The sequence below is a fragment of the Vicugna pacos genome, chromosome 34 (genome assembly GCF_048564905.1).
Source record: "Vicugna pacos chromosome 34, VicPac4, whole genome shotgun sequence".
Taxonomy (NCBI): Eukaryota; Metazoa; Chordata; class Mammalia; order Artiodactyla; family Camelidae; genus Vicugna; species Vicugna pacos.
Genome location: NC_133020.1, coordinates 10,780,877 through 10,800,566, shown reverse-complemented (window position 1 = coordinate 10,800,566; position 19,690 = coordinate 10,780,877). Strand labels below are relative to the sequence as shown.

The 19,690-nt window shown below is 38.5% G+C and overlaps 2 protein-coding genes across 3 annotated transcripts in view; one reads left to right on the top strand and one right to left on the bottom strand.

Annotated features, from left to right (window-relative positions):
* PLCZ1 (phospholipase C zeta 1) overlaps positions 1 to 17,495 on the bottom strand; it is a 37,614-nt gene extending 20,119 nt beyond the window's left edge. Inside the window, exons 1-5 of one of the 2 annotated variants that reach the window (XR_012066772.1) lie at positions 17,254 to 17,495; positions 16,664 to 16,819; positions 15,508 to 15,631; positions 5,911 to 6,142; positions 2,080 to 2,281 (exon numbers count right to left, since the gene is read on the bottom strand). Coding sequence is in view for 1 of the 2 variants with exons in the window: in XM_072954195.1 (XP_072810296.1) it covers positions 2,080 to 2,281; positions 5,911 to 6,142; positions 15,508 to 15,631; positions 16,664 to 16,674 (569 nt within the window). In the remaining variant the exon portion in view is untranslated. The remainder of the gene's footprint in view (positions 1 to 2,079; positions 2,282 to 5,910; positions 6,143 to 15,507; positions 15,632 to 16,663; positions 16,820 to 17,253) is intronic. The other variant, XM_072954195.1, reaches the window with a different exon arrangement.
* On the top strand, positions 17,430 to 18,509 carry CAPZA3 (capping actin protein of muscle Z-line subunit alpha 3). The gene has a single exon (XM_006199911.2). The coding sequence runs from the start codon at positions 17,593 to 17,595 to the stop codon at positions 18,490 to 18,492; it is 900 nt and encodes a 299-aa protein (XP_006199973.1). The 5' UTR covers positions 17,430 to 17,592; the 3' UTR covers positions 18,493 to 18,509.
* The last annotated feature ends 1,181 nt before the right edge of the window (positions 18,510 to 19,690 follow it).

Here is a 19,690-nt window from a genome sequence, read left to right as displayed (position 1 = left end):
CTCTTTTAAAGATGAGCAAAATTGACAAACAAAAAATTTATTATCTGTCACCTAATTAACAAGGGAGGGAAAGGAGGAAAGATCAGAACCAGAAGCTTAAACATTAGTAGGCAATCCTTACACTATACTACGTCTCAGAAGTAGAGAAATTTAGAAAGACTTGCATTTTGAGTGTATCTTCCACAAGTGGGTAAAGAAATAGAGGAAGAAATATAATTAAACTTAAATTTAATTTTCACATAGGTGGACCGCTCTCTTGGAAATCAAAAGTAACTTTGTTTCTCTAAATCAACCTGTTTAAAATGTATATTTTCTCTCTTTAAAAAAATTAAAATAATAAGGCTTGAATAGAAATTTCTAAAACGAAAGTAGAGCTTTGAATTGGGCAATCCTTACCTGATTCTAAATGATATATTCCTGAGTCTGTGGATTTACGTACTTAGACTTTAAATTGGAGAAGCAATATTAATGTGTAACTTTGATGTAATCATGGGATTACATGGTATCTTTTCTGTCTGTGGTTTTTCCTTAGTAATCCAGTCACATAGCTTTGAGTATCACCTATAAGCCGATGACTTCCAACTCTATTCTTCCAATTTGGATATTTCCTCTAAATCCCAGACACATATACCCAACCCAGCCCTTTGATAAGTAATTGATATCCCAAACTGAACACGGCATCCACGGAACTCTTGCTTTTGCCTCACACCATACAAAGTCCTCCTCTCTGAGGCTTCACCACCTCTGTCCACAATGTCATGGTACCCTGTGTAATCAGCCCAAAAACCTCAGTCCTCTCTCTCATACCTCTCTTCAAATCACCTGGTAAATCACCTTGTTGGCTCTGCTTCTTTAAAATATTTCAAATTCAACCACGTATCTCAACTGCTGCCCCACGAATTCACCATCTAAATAATCATTACCACCTGGATGGCTACAATATCTTCCCAAAGCATCTTCTAGCTCTGCTCTTGTACCAGCAGTCTTTCCTCCACAGTAAAAAGTTAAGTGAAAGTGTGGTCTTATCCAAGGAAAACCCCTCCAGTGGCTTCCCAGTGCAACTGGAATAAACCCACTCTCTTCCCCATGGTCTCTAAGACCCTCGTAAACTGAGCCCGCCTACCTCTTCAAACTCTCCTCCCTTCATTCTCCACTTACTTGTTTCCACCTGCTCTTGCCATCTTTCTCTCATTTGAACATGCCAAGCACTTATTATTTCTCCTGCTTAGCATGCCCTTCCCACCAGATCTGAAAGTTCCTCCTTATCATCACTCAGACCACAACTGTTTGCCTCTTAAGAAGCTTCTCCTGACCCTTCAATTAAAGTAACACCCTTCACCCCACAGTTGCTTTCTATCATGTTATCCTTGTTCATCTTCTCCATATGAGTCGCCTGAAAATATCGATCTGTTTACCTGCTTATGATCTGCCTAGTCTCATGAACAAATGAGCAGCTTTAAAATCTTGCTCACCGCTGTTTCCCTAGCTGACAGGCAAGACTGAAGCTGAAGACTAAACCGGCATTAACAGTCTGATGCACTGTGGAATGCAAAATTAAAGATGCAGCGTCGACTGCCTTTAATCTATGCAAATCATCTGACATATAAATACATATACACATATAAAATTATCTGTAAGTGCCACATTATACAATTTACTCTACGTGTTGGTTTTACTTATAGCACTGTGTCCTGATATCTGGGAATTAATTTTAACCATATTTCTTTAGAATCTAGGATGTTCTAATTAGCTAAGTAAGATTTTAAAAGGCTTTGTCACATCTTTTCCTATACAAAGTATCAGAATTATTCAGGAAACTTCAGCAGGACAATAACTGGGGAGAAGAGATCGGCAGACAGGATTAGAAGGGAAGTGTATGATAATAATACACTGAATAAATTATACAACCACCCAAGGGTTGGTATCCAAGATATGCACAAACTGATATCCCTCTTCCCTGTGTGTATTTGTAACACGCGCAGCCTGCTTTTACTGTGAATGACAACTTACTGAAGAAGGCACCACCAGGAACTTCCAAGTGTTTTAAAATGTAATGGATTTAAAAATCAAAATAAATACCTTACATATCCCCAAAGATCACTTGGTCCCACTAACTGGTCAGATATCAAGTACGTATTATGTGAGCTTGAAATAAAATAATCATTCAATGGATGAGTCATATCTTGATAAACACTTTGATACTCAGTGTTAAATAGAAGACATTCAGATGAACCCATGAATCTTGTAAAGCCTTCAAATGACATCTGGTGTGCTTGTTTAACTATAAAAAAATAAGTTAAAAGAATGCAGAAATATCATCAGTAGTGTAACAATGACATCCCACCTCAAAACTTAGTAGTAGAGCATATATTTCTAACATATTCATTTAGAATTAATAGTAATACTATCTCTAATTTTCCTTTGGAAACAAATTTTTCTAATGTTCTTATATTTAGTTCTTTTATATCAACCTTTAAGTACATTATATATTCAATCATCTCTGATTTTTTTTTAATGTTTTAAAAATCCATACCAAAAAAAAGCACATATGTCATAGAGCTATGAATTTCCACAGGCTAAATATGTAGGTAACTAGCACCAAGTCAAAGAACAGAACATGACCCCCCCCCCCCGCCCCCAGAAGACTGCCTCCTGCTCACTTTCCAGTCTTCCTCGCCCCCACCCTCCCCCACCAACTGTATTCAACGGTCTGGCTTCTAGCAACATAGATCAGTTTTCTTTGTTTTACGTGTTGTATATAAATGAACTCCTATAGTATGTATTTTGTTAATGGTTTATTTTGCTCAACATTGTTTAACGCCACAATTTGTTCACCAAGTTTATTCTTGACGAGCACTTAGATCATTTCCAGTTTGGGGCTGTTTCAGAAAGTGCTGCTATAAACCACCAGTAAGTGTCTTTCGGTGCAAACATGTACTTGTTTCTGTTGGGTGATTCCTACACGTAGAATTGCTAAGTCATTTGCATATTATCATCTTTAGCAAACTATCTATGGACTTTTATACTCAGTATAATATATACCATAATTACTTAAGCAGAACACTGGCTCTGGAATCAGACAGCTTGGGTCAAATCCTTTGTTACGTGGCGAGCATGTTGGCTAATCTCTTCCTGTCTGTGGAATGGTGCTAATCTTAACACCCATTCCTGCATATTAGCTCTATAATTAGCTCTATAAATGTTAGTTACTGTTGTTTTTGTTGTTGGTAATGCAGTTTGCCTCAAATTAAAAGTCTGGTGTGAGTATTCACTTTAGAATAGAGAGTGATCCTTGGCAAAGACTTTTATCTCTGGGAATTTATTCTACAGAAATAGAGACTCAGACAAAGATTGATGTGCAAGAAGGCTCACACTAGCATTATTTATAAAAGCAAAATAAATGGAAGGAAGAAGCAAATTAAATCTCAAAATATAATACAATACTAAGCAGCCATTAAAAATAATGTATCAAAAATATATATAGTGACATAAGTAAATGTTTATGACATCATAAAAATGAAAAACCCAGCATTCAAAATGCTATTACAATTTTGGTTTAAAAAATGAAAGCTAGAAGAAAATACATATAATGTTTATAGGCATGCAAACTCTCTATTTCAGAGTTATGCAAATTTAGGACCAAGGGAGCGTATGGGTCAAATGCATCATATATTGTAATAATTATGATTTGCATGAATATATTCTTTGTCCCAGAGCAAGCAGTGATTGGTTTATAGCCCTTTTGAACTATTGACTAATTAAGTAAATATCTTTGGTAATGGAATAGAAAACAAACTCATTTCGTGCCCTTAAAAACTACCAGACTGAGATAAGAGTTAATCTCGTGGATTTTTATTTTTAAAATAAAATGAGGTTTTCCTAATTTAGTACATGTCATGTGTCAATGTGGGATGAGACTGAGAATCTGGCAGCATTGGAGACTATAACATCATAATCCACATTGGCCTTAATAAGTCTCTAAAGTAATCAATAACCATGTAAATTTAAAGCAAGGTCTTGGCTGTGCGTGGAACTATCTGAATGAAGCAAAGGGAGGCTCACAGGATGAAATGGATGAACAGTGTAACATTATGGTGCAAATGCAAACACAACTTCAAAGACGTCACTGGCACCATCTCATTATCCCTTTGTATCTTTTAATTTACCACCTGCAGGTAGCAGGGCTAGAGTAATTTTTTTTTAATAGTCTTGGGAATCGTGCCACTAGAAGTGCTTGTCTGTGAACTGGTTGTTTCCAGGTGGCACTGACATAAAGAGCTTGAACCAGAATATAATTCAATTCCCTACTTTCTTAGAGAAAGTCCTTGCTATTGAAAGAAAAGAAGTAGTCAGCTGGACTTATCACATGCACTTAAAGAGTTGTTTTATGTTCTGATGTAAGTTCTTTATCTTTTTGCAAACCTGCAGAAGTTTTAATAGTGATCAGATCAACCTCTTACCAGCACTACCTTCAGTCTCATCACTACAATGCTTAAAACCCTCCAAAGTCTTTACGTGGCACTGAATCATGAACCAAAATCTTAATTATGACCTACAAGGCCAACGTGATTTGATCCTTGCCCCTCTCTCCAAACTCTTCTCACCCTCAGTCTCCAAGTTCCAACCACACTGTCCTCCTCTCATCCCTCAAATTCTCCAACTCAGGTCCAGCACTTCTCTTCCCTCAACCTCAGAGCCCTGTTGCACTTTGTCACATGACTAGTTCTTTCTCATCACTTAGGTCTAAGCACAAACGTCCCATCCTCATCAAAGTCTCTCCTAAACTCCCAACCTGAGCTAGACCTCTTGGGCTGTCTACTCTCTATCACTTTCTCTATTTTAATTTTTTTCACAGTAATAGCACTCCCTGAAATTATCTATTTATATGTTCAATTATTTATTGTCCATTTCAGGCCAAACCCCAACAGGAACGTAAGACCTAGTTTTCCTTGCTCTCCACTGTTTCCCCAGCCCCTAGAACCATACTTGGTTTTCACAAATAAATATCTGAATAAAGTATGAATGTATGACTCAATGAAGGAACAAGTTCTGTTTTGCCAGAATCCACGTTGCCATCTGTTAAGCACTGGTGGTCATAAACCAATTTTCAAATGCAGGACTTGAACTTTCATACATCTCTTTTTAAATAAATATTTTGAGCCATTCTTTTAATTACGGTAGGGTTAAACAGTATGCTGTAATAGTGTTCTTGTGCAACTATGTGAATATTTTATTATATTACTTTTTTTAAAATTTTCAAGAAGAGCATAAGTGAAAAAAATGGAAATGTTTTGCCCATTGAAAGAAGAGACAGAGATCAAAAACTATATGAAAATGATCATTTAACTAAAACCAGATAACTGCATTCAAAAATGAAGGTAAAGCAAAATTCTTAAAATGTTTATGAAATGTAATAGACAATTATGTGTCTAAACAACAGGGAAATTAGTGATTTTATAGTGTTTTATTTCTTTCCTAGAATTGTTTTCATTTAGCTACTTTCATATTCATATTTTTTCAATAATAGAGTATATAAAACTGGAAAACTGCCTATACCGGGGTTTCTATTTTATTAATGACTATGAAGACACTTTCTTCCATTATAGTTCATGTAACAGAATTCTCATCTTGCTTTCCCTGCCTAAGCTCACCTCTGAACACTTGAGAGATACACAGAAGCAGTGAAAAGAAAGGAACTGGACAATGAAGCAGAAAAGATGCCATGGTTACACAATGCAGGTTTCTAAAACACACATCTACAGTCTATGAAATACAAAATTAAATCTGCCAATATTTCATATTACCCAGAAGAAATCTGACCCAGTCAAAAATTTGAATTTGATAACTGTAATTCATTAAAAAAAATACTTGGCATATAAATATTTAATAAACTTTGAAATGCAAGCATACCTTCCTCAATCGGCTCATATTTTTGTATGATCTCATAAGCAAAACTTTGATTAATGTTGAATACATACTGCTCTTGTGTCAAAAATTCGACCAGATTCTTTTCAAAAAGAAATTTCCGGTTTTCAGAATACGTGTTGAAAATCTCAGTAATTTCTTCTCTGTGTGCAATAACTCGATAAATTGTTCTAAATTCTTCTATGGTGATTCTTCCTTGCTTCAGCCTGTCATTATCCTACTAAAGAAAATGACTGGTGGGCTCACATTGTGAACATAAAAGACACACAAAGTGAAAACGTTAGAGTATTTGTGTAATATATACATATCGACTTATACTAGAAAGAAGTTATATTAAATTCTTACTTCAGATAAAATATATAAAACTGCATGAAGTGATGCCAAAGTTGGCGAAGGGTTAGTACATCATCACCACTTAAAAGTCAGTGGTCATAGTGGGAGTGAAAAACGATATGGGAGAAGATAAGGATTCTAGGTTATCTTTCAGCTGCACATTTCATTTCTCTATTTTACTCTACTTGACTACCTTCTTAAAACCACACCAGACAGTACATAATCCTGTGTCACCAATATGCAGCCCGCACCATAAATGTCAGAATAAATCAGTCATTCAAGATCACTGTAAATACAGAAGCTGTAGTAGGTAGTTTTAATACCTCGAGGAAGTGGAATCTGCAGAATCACTGAGGGATTCAGGACAGAGACACACAAGGCACGTTTCCATAAGGAAGTGGATTCACCTGGCTGTTCTGGAAAATTCATGTTTGAACTTTATGAGATAAGAGACAAGAAAGTGGACTGGTCCAGTTATTAAAAGTAACAGAATCACTGTGAGGTTCTGAATAGGAAAACGACTAGCAACATAGCAGTTTGGTACAATTAGTGGGGTGTTACCAACTGGAAGACATGGAGACCTGCAGGTAGGGGAACAGAGAAGATGCCATCTAGCTGGGAGGTGCGGAGTAGAAACTAAAGGACAGGTGTCAGTAAAATTATGAAGCAAGAAGTCAGAAGGATTCAACACATTAACATTTTAGATGCACGAGGGAGAAAAGTCAAGAATGCCTGGAGTTGAGGAAAATTAGAAACACCAGTAGAATTATAGTATCACTTACAAATAAAAAGTCGAGGCATAGGAAGTGCATCTTAGAAGGACATTTCATTTCCAAAGAGGCTATTTATATTTTAATTTTCCTGTTACATTGGAAACAGCTTAAGTACAAAGAGCATGTGCTGAAGAGCCACTGTATTGTGGAGAAAAGCTGACAATTTGTAGACGGACGGAGCTGACATTATGTTCCTAGCTCCAGAGTGTGGGGGACTTTGCATATGTCAACTTAACTCTGAGCTTCATGCTCTTCGTCTGCAGAATGGGAAGGACAGCAATGCCTGTGTTATCAGGCTGCTCTGAGGACTGGAGATCCCACTGTATTGTCCTGTCTTCTCTATGTCTGCTTCCTTCACAGCATCCAGCCTGGTGTCTCATCTTTTGACAAACTTAACTATAGGAGCCTAAGGTAAAGCAGAGGATTGAACAGATGGAAATGACCTCTTCACTTCATAAGGAAAAGTTCACCAGAGGGTTTGATTTGATGCAAGAAGTGGTCTGAGCTGGGAATCAAGTAGGAAGAGACCAAGGTTAGTTCCAGGAGGAGCATGAATCTGTGCGCACGGAGCAGCTTGAAGGAGCAGGAACTGGAAGGAAGCCCTAAGTGGGAACGAGATGGAGATAAGCTTGGGGGAGAGGCTGGGATCGGAGTTTGTCAACAAGAAGGTGCGTCTCCAGAGCTCATGGTACATTACATAGAATAGCACCTTAAAATTACGTAATCTTAAAATAATTCACACTATCAATAATCTTAAAAGGCCATGAAGTTCAACTGACTGTTTTTAAATTCTGGATTTTGAGGTCCACATAAGTCAATGTTATAGAATCAAATTTTTTTTTTTAATGTTAGCACCATCCTGCTCATAATTTATCATAAAGATCTTGAGCAAGTCAGTAAAAATCAAAGTGTGCCTATAATTGCTGAAAAGTTTTGTCATATAAAATTCTATGAATTAGAAATTACCATCATACTGAACAGTGGCATAAAATAAGATATGCTTTATCCGCTCAGTAATGAAAGTTTTGTTTCTTTCAAGCAGGATATAAATTTGACCATCTGGAATGTCCTCTGGTAACTTGTTCTGTTTTGTTTTTCCCTGAAGACCAAAGTTGTCATCTGATACTAGAAAGATTTAGAGATGTAAAGTTGAAAGAAAATCCCACAGTTCCAACTAATTGTTATAACTGATCAAACCCAAAGGAAATGAAGGGCCAAAACTAACCACATTACCAAAAAGAAAGAGAAACCACACACTTCAGATGAGAACTGGATCGCTGAGGATGGGAATTCTAATTTTAGTTGGGAATTCGATGGGAATTTTAATTTAAGACAGAAGGAAAAGGAAGGTAACAGAGGGGTAAGTAACATGGAAAGGAAAGAGAAGGCCTGGTGAACAGAGCATCAGCAGCGGGGGACGCAGGAAGAAAACAACTGATAAGCAAGAGAGATTCATAGCTGAGGCACATACAGCAGCCACAACTCACAAAGCACCAGCAGGAGGAAACTGAAGATCAGAAACCTTATGTAAACTGTCCCCAGCCCCACAGGCATGGTGATCCAGGGCCTGAACTAACTCCAGAACCACACAGACCAGCAGTGGGAAGAAAGAAAGAAACAACAACAAAAAAAACCCCAGTGCATCATTAACGTATTAACAGTACATGTGCAGAAATAAATTGTGCAAAATACAAGTCCGATCCCTTCAATTCTGATTTCTCAGTGACTCTCCTTTGTCTTCAAGACAAAACCCAAACTACCGTGTGCATCCAAGACCCTTGTAAAGGCTGTTTCTTCTGTCTGGAATACCCTTCTTTTATTTCCTAACTTACTGATTTCTACCAATCCTTGAAACAGTGTCCCTCCCCACGTGTCCTCCCTTACCCTTCTTGTGTCCTCCCCAGGTCACATTCAATAGCCCTCCCACGGATAATTCTCTCCCAGGGTGCGCTGTGCTGAAATAAAAATCTTTTTCTTCCTACATCCCTTCTAGAACCGTCTCAGACAGGAAACCTGTTCTCTGTTTCCTGTACCCTTAGTACTTCCAAGAGTGCCTGGCTGAGGTATTCAGAACCTGGTCTATCACCTAAACAATTTTATGATTCTGGTGAAATATGTTCATTTAATTGGATAAAGGAGCTAAAATAAATGTCTCCTTAAATCTAGGGAGAGTAGGAAAAGGCATTTTTTAAAACATATTCCAGAAAATATGTAAAATCTCAGGCCCCACTGCAGGAAATATTACAGCTTTTTAAAATGTTACATATTAATCATTTACAATTTACAACATAAAATAAGAGTAATGAAGCTATCTTTCTCCTGCTTCCAAAAAAAAAAGTTCATTAAGTGGTTATTCTTTACAAGGCATTACAAAAAGAACTTTACTGAACAATCCATTCAGTGTTTCTGCATAATTTTGCAATAAATCTTCTACCTTAAGACTCTGAAGCCCATGAAGGTAGACATTTTATTCTTTTTATTTCCAATTCCTAATACTGGACCTACACTCGAGTAAGAGCCTGGTGGTTATATGTTTAAATGAATGACAGAATACATGAGGACGAAAGGACATATTAAAATAATTCTACTGCCAGTCATTCTGATAGTACATATTAAAAAACAGAATTAGGGCTTCTCATGTTGTAACTATTTCCAGTGCTCAGTTTGCTAATAAAAAGATGAAATGTCACTTAAATGACATCATGAGAAAGCTGATCTATCAAAACACAGAACTTTTAACATAAAATGTAGCATTTTATAATTGACTCTGAAATTACACTAAAAACAAAGTATTCAAAATATATTCTAGGAAATCACATGACTTGCCACTTTTTCCCCAAACTCTGACATGCTAGTTTCAACTACCTCATCTTTCCCTTTCCTTATTCTCTATTTCCTTCTGTCTCTATTGCCCAGAGACAGCAGTCAGAGGCACCCAGGCCCCAGTCTTCCTGTGAAGGAGGCCTATTTGCCTATCTTGGAGGTTGCAGCCTGAGGTCCAGACCTGAGGTTTAACACACAACCAGGGGCCCACTGTGGCTCTCTCGGGAGACTCCGGGCTCTCCCCTGACCCACTCCGGGTGGGCGGCGTCTCCCTGGAGAGAGCTTGTGCACAGAGCTGCTGCCCACAGGCCGCGCCCCTTGATAGCCTGACTCTGGTGATCAGCGGGGCTTGTGTTCGTGGGTTCGGCAGAACCGAGGCAAACAAGAGAGAAGTCTTTGGCTGGCTGTTCTCCTGAGGCTCAGCTCAGAGGAAGCGGACAGAGGCATCTATCTCCCAGCCTTTCCCTGAGAAAGGTCTCTCTGCACACTTTACAAGCTGCTGCCCAAGAGCCAGCTTTCAATCAGCCTGCATCCAGATGCTGCCTGAGGTCCTCCCTTTTGGGACACTGACAGATCTTGGCACACCATCAATGACTCGGAGCTACTAATGATAAAGAAGGCTGCTTGAACAATCATAAAGGTTGAGAGACAAGCCAGAGCTGGGGCTGAGCTAAATGATAGGGTTCATCTCCTATATGAGACCATCGTTTTGAGACTGGTACAGGTGGCTGTTCTATCTAATACACAGAAATCAACCCAGAGAATTAAAAAAAGGAAAAGAAAAAATAGAGGAATATGTTCCAAACAAAAGAGCAAGATGAAACCCCAGAACATAACTTAATAAAGCAAAAATAAGTGATTTACCTGATAAAGAATTCAAATAATGGTCATAAATGACATGGAAGTCCCTCAAAAATTAAAATTAGAACTACCATATGGTTCAACAATTTCACTTCTTGGCATTCATTCAAAGGAAACGAAATCACTATCTTGAAAAGGCACCTGTGCCCCCATGTTCACTGTAGCATTATTATAATAGCCAAGACATGGAAACAACCTAAATGTCCTTCAACAAATGAGTGGATAAAAAAAGTGTAAGATAAAGCAACCTATTGAATGGGATAAAATATCTGCAAATGATACGACCAGTAAGAGGTTAATATCCAACATATATAAACAGCTTATACAACTCAACATCTGAAAAACAACCCATATGATCCAGCAATTCTACGCTTGGGTATATATCCAAAAGAACAACTGAAAACCTTAATTCAAAAAGATACATGTATCCCCAATGTTCATTAGCATTAAGATTTACAATTGGCAAAATATAGACGCAAACTAAGTGTCCATCAATAGATGAATAGATAAAGAAGATGTGAGATATATATAAAATATATATAATGGAATACTACTCAGGCATAAAAAAGAATAAAATTTTGCCATTTGCAGCAATATGGATGAACTTGGCGGGCATTATTTCAAGTAAAATAAGATAGTCAGTGAAAGACAAGTACTTCATGAACTCGCTTATATGTGAAATCTAAAAAAAACAGGCAGGGGAGGAGAGGATGGATAAAGATGATCAAAAAGTACAAACTTTCAGTTGTAAGATAAATCATCTCTGGGAATGTATTGTACAGGTGCCTACAGGTAATACTACTATATCATATATTCAAAAATTGCTAAGCAAGTAATCTTAAAAGTTCTCCTCGCAAGAAAAAAAAATTGTTCCTATGTGAAGAGATAAATGTTTACTAAACTTATTGTGGTAATCATTTCATAATATATACATATATCGAATCATAGTGTTACAGCTGAAACTAATGCAATACTATATGCCAATTATGTCTCCAAAAAATGGGAGGAGGGGTCAGTAAGATTGCTCAGGAAGAGTTTGTAAAGTAAAAAGACTTTAAGAGACTAGAAGAAAGAATGCCAGCAGGACAGATGAAGAAGGAATGATATAAAATTTTAAAGGAAAACTAGAAGAGAGTTATGTCCTAGGAGTCAGGATATAGAGAAGTTTAAGAAAATAGGGATAAATAAAAATGCACAGAGAAGCTAACAACTGGATTTAGCATTTTTGAAATAAAGAGGTTTTCAAGATAGGTGTGAAGGCAAAATTATTGCAATGAATCACTGAGGAAGTTGAAGAATGAAAGGTAATGATTCTTTCAGTCTGTTAGCTAAAAGAGAGAATGTAGCATTTAGAAGAGGATATGATGCTATTTATTTTTCATATATGATTAAAAATAAACTTAGATTCTGGAAGACCAACTAAGGTAAAAAACGTCATAGAGGCGGGACAAAACAAAAATGTAAGTGGCTGAAATGACCCAGGGTGCAGATCTGTAGGGCAGAGTTGGCAGAGAAACATCCTACCTCACCTTTCTGCCTTCTAACTTCCAATCTATTCTACACTGCTGCCAGATTTACCCTAAAACATGCAGTATTTCCCTACTCAAAAAATGTCAACGGCTACCCGACCGCCTACAAAAGTAAGTCCGAATTCCATGACCTACCATTTAGGATTTCTATCACTTGGCCACAGCTGGAATTTGCAGCTATTTCTCACCAGTCCCCTTCATGCATAGTACACTCAAGTCATGTTCGATTGCCTTCAGTTCCTTAACCACTTCCTGCACTGTTCTGTACACATACTGTTTTTCACTCCTCAAGGTCCAGCAAGAACGCCACGTCAAGCATGGCATCTTTTACAAAAGCCCAACTTTAGTGTCTCCATCTGCTAAGATTCCCTATTAATGTTACCTATGAAATTGACTATAATCTACCTATAAAACAGTAATTTCTGTATTCTTTTTCTCCTTATGAGAGATATAACACTTTCTTTTTTACAATCCAGTTTCCAACAGAGTGCTATGCACATACTGTAGATTTAATAATGGTTGTTAACTGCTTAGAGAATTTGAAGATTTAAAATAGTTCTATAATAATGTAAATTTTTGAAATTAAAAAGGATATGATTTCATATTCAGCCAACAATCAAGAGTATAATCTAAGATTAGCTATGTGGATTGAAATGACACATAATATTTCTTATAAAATAGCTCACATGCTACAAATTAAAGACAAGGATAAAAGCAATAAAGATTTTTTAATAAAGGGATTTAAAAAAAAAAAAGAATTGCTGCTCAAGCCATGACCCAGTAATTAATTTTGTAAAAAGAAGTTTAGAATACTTCTCCAGGGTCATAAAGGTACATCTTCTTTACTCAAATTGTATAATAAAAATTCACCTTGTAGGAAAATAAATTCATGTCCGAATTTATGTCAGCTTCTTAGGAAATCAAGAAATGGAATGCAATTTTCTAAATTTTTCTGAACAGTCATGATTGATGTAGCTTCAACTAGTATTTATTGGATGCCGACTTTATGCCAAGTCTGGTACTAGGTACATTCACAAATGATATCTTATTTAATACTCAGAACAATCCTGCAAAATCAGTATTAGTATCCCCATTCTGCAGATTAAGACATTTGCTCAGAGGTTTCTGACTTGCCAACTATTACACAAATCGGATCGGACAGAGTAAAGACTCTCCAGGACCACTGAGCTTGTCGATAATAACAGCTCTGAGACACTGAGCTTTTTAGTGTGTGGCCACCAAAAAAAAAAAAAAAAGATTCATCATAATTGATTTTCTTTGGTCTGGCTAAAAGGTGAACCCATGAAGTGTGGAAGGATTAGCAACAAAAGTGAAAAGCAAAAGAGTTATCCAACTCTTTTTCTTCTTAATCTCCTATCCAGAAAATTCAGCTGGCCAATACATCTTCCCTAAGCATACTACTGAATCAACATTTTAATGCACATACAGCAATTTAGCCTAAAGCAACAAATGATTTTCTATTAGAGGGCCTTGGGTAATTATTTTTATAGGAAAGAATGGTTTATCATAATCGGCCTTATTTACATGCAATTTATGCTTCTTCTAAAATACTTGAAGTCATTTTAAAGAGATCTTTGAAGTATTCTACGCAATCTCTGCCCCTCTAATTTTTGTAATTAACATTGTTTTCATAGCTACTTTAAAAGGTTTTGCTAAACCAAATAGACCTTCAGCCTTGCCATGTCCAAATAATCATAAATTTCAATTAATGAGCTATTTCTTTCCTTGTTAGAACAGGTGAGTATTCTACATAATGCTTTTTAACATGGTATGCATTTTACTCAAGTGCATTTCAAACAGCTATCTCTGTCCTGCAGGTAATTCACAGCAACTTGATCATCACTAAGTAACATTTACAGTATGTCACATTTAATACAGATTTAATACATTGCTACCTGTATATTGTGTTGAATTTTATTAAACCAGAAAGCACATCGCTGTTTCTCCCTTTGGGCGATACCACTGGGAGGAAATTCTGGGCGTAAAGGTCTTTCATAGACACTTGCATTCTTCAGGTGTGGTATCAGATATGCACTGATTACAATTCTGATAGCTTATGGTAGCACAAGCTTCTTGGATTCACAGAAACAGCTCTGAATGTTTCGTCTTTTACTGCAGTTTCCTGAGAAGTACAGCTTTTCTCTTTTGACCCTGAGCAGAGGCACCAACCACCTCTCTTCAGGACAAGCTTCTCAAGGCTGTTTACATACTGAAGGGATAATATCTCCCCCCAGAGTTAAGAGCAGGTTTGTTTACTGTCCGGGATAATAATGACAGTGACACCCTCCGAGGCCAAGATCAGACAGGCCCATAATAAAAGCTCTGGGCTTCTCAAACCTGAGGTCCCTCGCTGGTAATGCAACCCACCCACTGCAGGGGTCACCTGACCCTCCTCACATCACACTTTGGGAACTGGCACTTAGAGGGACAGCACGAAAATGCTGATACTCTGGCAACTGCTGTTTTTGTAACACGCTGTCTTTCCTCTGAACCGGAAGCCTGTCTCTGCCAGCATCCCTGAAACTGTATCACGCCAACTGGTTAGCTCGCAGGTAAGGTAACAGGCTTCCCAGTTTGTGTTGGTCGGTAACAACTTCAGCATAGACTGTGTTGTCTGGCTACTCACTTTGAAGAAACGAAGTCATATTCGGGACGTCTATCTTCCTAACTCTCTGGGTTGGCCAGTCTAGTATTCTTGCCCAGAAACCCGCCATCTTCCTAGTACGAAACTCACCTAATGTGCGGCTTCTTCTGATTTTATTCATGAGCTTTCCCTTCGTCCTCTAGTGACAGAATTGAGCCAGATTCCCTTCCTACTAATTCTTTAAACGGAGAACTTCCGGCATGACTTTCTACTTGGAGGCAAGTAAAATACAATTTCTCTGAAGATTATCCATCCCTTCTAGAAATCACTAGCATCCAAACAGTTTACTGTTTCATCATTGACGTGGTTTGCTCAGATTACCAGTCCTAATCTGATGTGAATATTCCTGTATTCTCAGCAGATTGTTCTAAACTGATAACCTGGTATTATTTCAAATATTGTCAACAATTCATTTCACCTCCCACCTAAATTCTCTCCATCTTGATTATAAATATATTTAGCATAATTAATTGCTTTAATTCTTAAGAGATTAATTTTTCATATGTATTTTCTGCAGAAAGCATCCAAGTAACTATCGATATGGTCCCATTCAGTCCTTTCTAGAGTGGGGTGGGCAGGGGGGCGGATATGATCTCACCTTAAAAATATATTTCATGTGAATATCATTGCACCGAATATTGAATTTTTCAAGTAATTTCTGAGTTTTTTCTAGGTTAATTTTTCCACCTTTAAAGTCATCCCGAATCATTGATAAAAACCACGTATGAAGCACAAAGAAGTTAAGGAAATTTTCATGGAACGTCATTCAGTACTTAAAATGACTAAAGAATATTTTAGCTCTCTTCAGTTCAACATTTTTATTTTTTATTTTGAAAGGATATTCTATCCCATGCTTAACCGAGAAAACAATTTTATGTTAAAAATATTTAAAACAAAACTGAGTAGGTACTAGTCTGTCATTAAGTATGAAAGGGTATAACACAATAAAATTTACAGGAAAAGAATAAAAATTAACCTTTGAGAAATCAAGTTATTACTTGGGAAATACAGTCTATTGACTGAAGACATGGACTAGAGATGCAGTTGGAATCAAGATCAAGATCTCTTGATCTCTCTCAGCGTTAGTTCCTGCATCTGAAAAGTGGTCAAATTAATACTTAGGGAAGGTGGGTTTAATTAAATGAGTTCATAGTGTATCACTGAACACGGTTTCTGCCACTGAGTGTTCATTAAACAGTAACCAGGTCTGACATAATTATAAACACCACTACATTAGCCAAATGTCCAGCTACACACATGCCCCCAAAAGCAACATTTTAAGGACCACCCAAAAGAGTTAAAAATGCCATGGTGAGTGTATATTTGGTATGAAAGACAAAACTAAAATAATCAAGCTTGTTTGTTATATACAAACTACAAAAATAAGGACACTTCAATTTGCAAAACTAAGGTTAAGAAAATTCATGTGACAGTCTATAAAATCATGCAAAGTACTGGTAAGAATTGTTCAACAATTACCTCAGTTTCAAATTGTTAGAACTAAAGAGAGGTCCTTAAATTTAATGGTTAGGACTTAGTATGGCAAAGCTCATGTCATTATAAGAAAAAGATAACAGAAAGCTAGGGAAACTCAGAAAAGCTCAGGACAGAAAGAGAAGGAAACAGTTTATACTTAAATGAGAGAAACTGAAGTTCAGGGCTGTTCAAAAAAAGTGAGAAGTGAATCGAGGGAAAGGGGATAAATCCAAAGAAAGAAGAGGAATGAGGATCAGAAAGGACTTCTAAGTGGATATTTGTTCTCCATATTTTCATGACCTGTAGTTCTGTTTCTCCTCGCTTAGGAGTTTCTCCCCATTGTGAGTTGCCACAGGTTCCAAATATAATTAACTCTGCCTCTTTGCAGGAAAGAGATTTCTTGAAACTCATCGGCTATTGCCGCTGCCCCTTTTCTAGAGAGAAAGCAGAAAACACACTGGTTTGTTGCTTTTGTTCTCCGGAGTTAGCTCACACCTAAATCCCGCCAAAACCAAGCCTCAGGTGTGGTCCCTGCGCTTCACTGCCCTTGAAACTTTCTGGCCTTCTCGCTTATGTCCTGACCATCCCCAAACCCAACAGTGCTCATAAATGCGGCCTCCTGTGCCGTCTGACGTCTTCCCACGAACTGCCATCATATCTTATTTTATTTTCACTCTTTTGTTTAAACCCCTCAAACCTTTCAGCGTTAACATGCTTCCGGTGGGTTGGGGGCAGGTATTCTGAGGGCCTGAGTATAAATCAATGCCATTGTGGTCCCCAAAGGTGTTAAGGGCTGCCAAACACTCTCTAGAAACTCGGGGCTGCTTCTCTAGGTCCCTGCCAACATAGGATGCACACAGAGACACACCACTTTTGAAGAAAGCTGTTCAGGAGGCTAAGTTCTTAAAAATCTTCAAAATACGGATAGCTGGTTGGCCGGACACCAGGCTGTCAGGTGACTGTCATGTTTTTCTTTTGGTCTGAACATCCATTGTGAGCTCATCGGAAGTTCTGCGCCTCACGGAGAAAGCTTCTCTGTGACTTCATCAGGAGACTCAGAGCTTTGCCAGACAGTCTGTTTTCAGGGTCAGACATGGCCCTCTTAAGCTTGAATGTTTAACACCTTGATGGGAGAGGTGTCGCATGGAATGTTTTCTCGTCCTTTGAACACTCTATTTCAGAAGCTTTGCTTCTGCTGCAACGGAACATGTCACTTAGCGTTCTGAGCAGGAAAGAGAAAGAGAAAGTAATTCGCAGACTATTGATACAGGCTCCTCCGGGGGAGTTTGTAAATGCTTTTGATGATCTCTGTCTGCTTATCCGTGATGAAAAACTCATGCACCATCAAGGTGAGTGTGCCGGCCACCAACACTGCCAGAAATACTCTGTACCACTCTGCATCGACGGAAACGCAGTGCTCCTGTCTCACCACAATGTCTTGGGGGACTACCGGTTTTTTGACTACCAGAGCAAACTTTCTTTCAAATTTGACCTGCTCCAAAACCAGTTAAAAGACATCCAGAGTCACGGCATCCTTCGGAATGAGACGGAGTACCTGAGGGCTGTTGTTCTGTGCGCCTTAAAACTGTATGTGAACGATCACTTCCCATCGGGAAACTGCAACGTGCTGAGAAAAACGGTGAAAAGCAAGGAGTTCTTGATCGCTTGCATTGAGGACCACAGCTACGAAACAGGCGACTACTGGAACGGCCTTTGGAAGTCGAAATGGATTTTCCAGGTAAACCCATTTCTAACCCAGGTGACCGGAAGGATTTTTGTACAAGCTCACTTCTTCAGGTATGTCAACCTTCACGTTGAGATCTCCAAGGACCTGAAAGAAAGCTTGGAGGTAGTTAACCAAGCTCAGCTGGCTCTAAATTTTGCGAGGCTTGTGGAAGAGCAAGAGAATACATTTCAAGCTGCTGTCTTAGAAGAATTACAGGAGTTATCAAACGAAGCCCTGAGAAGAATTCTACGGAGAGATCTTCCAGTGACCCGCACGCTTATCGACTGGCAGAGGATCCTCTCTGACTTGAATCTGGTGATGTACCCTAAGCTGGGATACGTCATTTATTCAAGAAGTGTGTTATGCAACTGGATAATATAAAGGACCGCTCCTGAGAATCGTCTTGACCTGATTTAGCTGTGTTTCACGGGTAGGGGGTGGGGGTGGTTACTGTCCTAAAGTGGAGAAGACACTAGAGCTGCTTATCCCTTGCCAAACGCAAGTTTAAATTAGGGAAACGTGTAACAAATAATTTTATTCAAGAGTATTTGCCAGTAAGTCAAAGAAAAGGTGATGGAAATGTTTCATGGTAGTGACCGTCATAAAACCAGAAACATTTATTGGCACCTAAAATGGCTTTAAAGAATGTGGCACCTCAGAAGTATTACAGGGGTGGCCAGGGTTAAGGTGTTGTGTGTGTGTGTGTGTGTGTGTGTGTGTGTGTCTAGGAATGACTTTTGACTTTCTTTTAATTGAAGAAGGTACACAAATGAATACTACACCTAATTCAGTTCAGTCCTACACTCACCCCAGAGGGGTTAAGATTTCAGTAAGTGACATTAGGGTTGGATGCTCCATGAAACTAACAGACACCAAAAATCTAGTTCATATGAAGGACTATTGGATCCACGGCCACCCTCACCCCACCCCACCCCCACACACAGGAACTGGGATTAATCACACCCCCAGGTTTTTCTGACACCTAATATGGTCTTCAAAGAATCAACTGGAAGGCCTGACTTCCAGCTCTTGTGAAAGCATCACTATGAGCATAAACAAGTGCTCATTTCAGGCCAGGCCCTGTGCCAAATGATCTGCACAGCAGTTTTCATCATTAGGCTGCTACTAGTAGTAACTCCATCTTACACGAGAAAGATCTGAGATTTGAGTTGTTTAATTCATCCAGGCACACAGTAAGGGCTGGGTGTGTCTCACCCCAGAACTCATGCTCTGAATTAACCTCTCGGGTACTGCAGCCCTCCTTGGAGCTGTGAACGCTGCACTACTGTGACTTACAAGCATTCCACCCACAGGACATCCCCAAGGAAACTGGAACTGGTGGACTGCTTGCCGCTCTCTAGCCAAGCAGGCCCCTCCGCTAGTCCCCACAGTGTTACTGACCACTTGTGTCTGCTCGCAAAGAATTCCGCATCTAAGCCCCTCTGATAAGACTGTAGTCCAGCAGCACATTGGCCCGAGCACCACCCCCGCCCCAACCCGACATCCAACTAATCTGGGAAGCAAAGTGCTCTGTAGTTGGGATCCATGCAATTAAGAAAAGGTCTAGTTCTACTTAATA

What these genes read in the sequence shown, in the direction of transcription:
- CAPZA3 (XM_006199911.2), top strand. Translation starts at nt 17,593, where the DNA reads ATGTCACTTAGCGTTCTGAGCAGGAAAGAGAAAGAGAAAGTAATTCGC.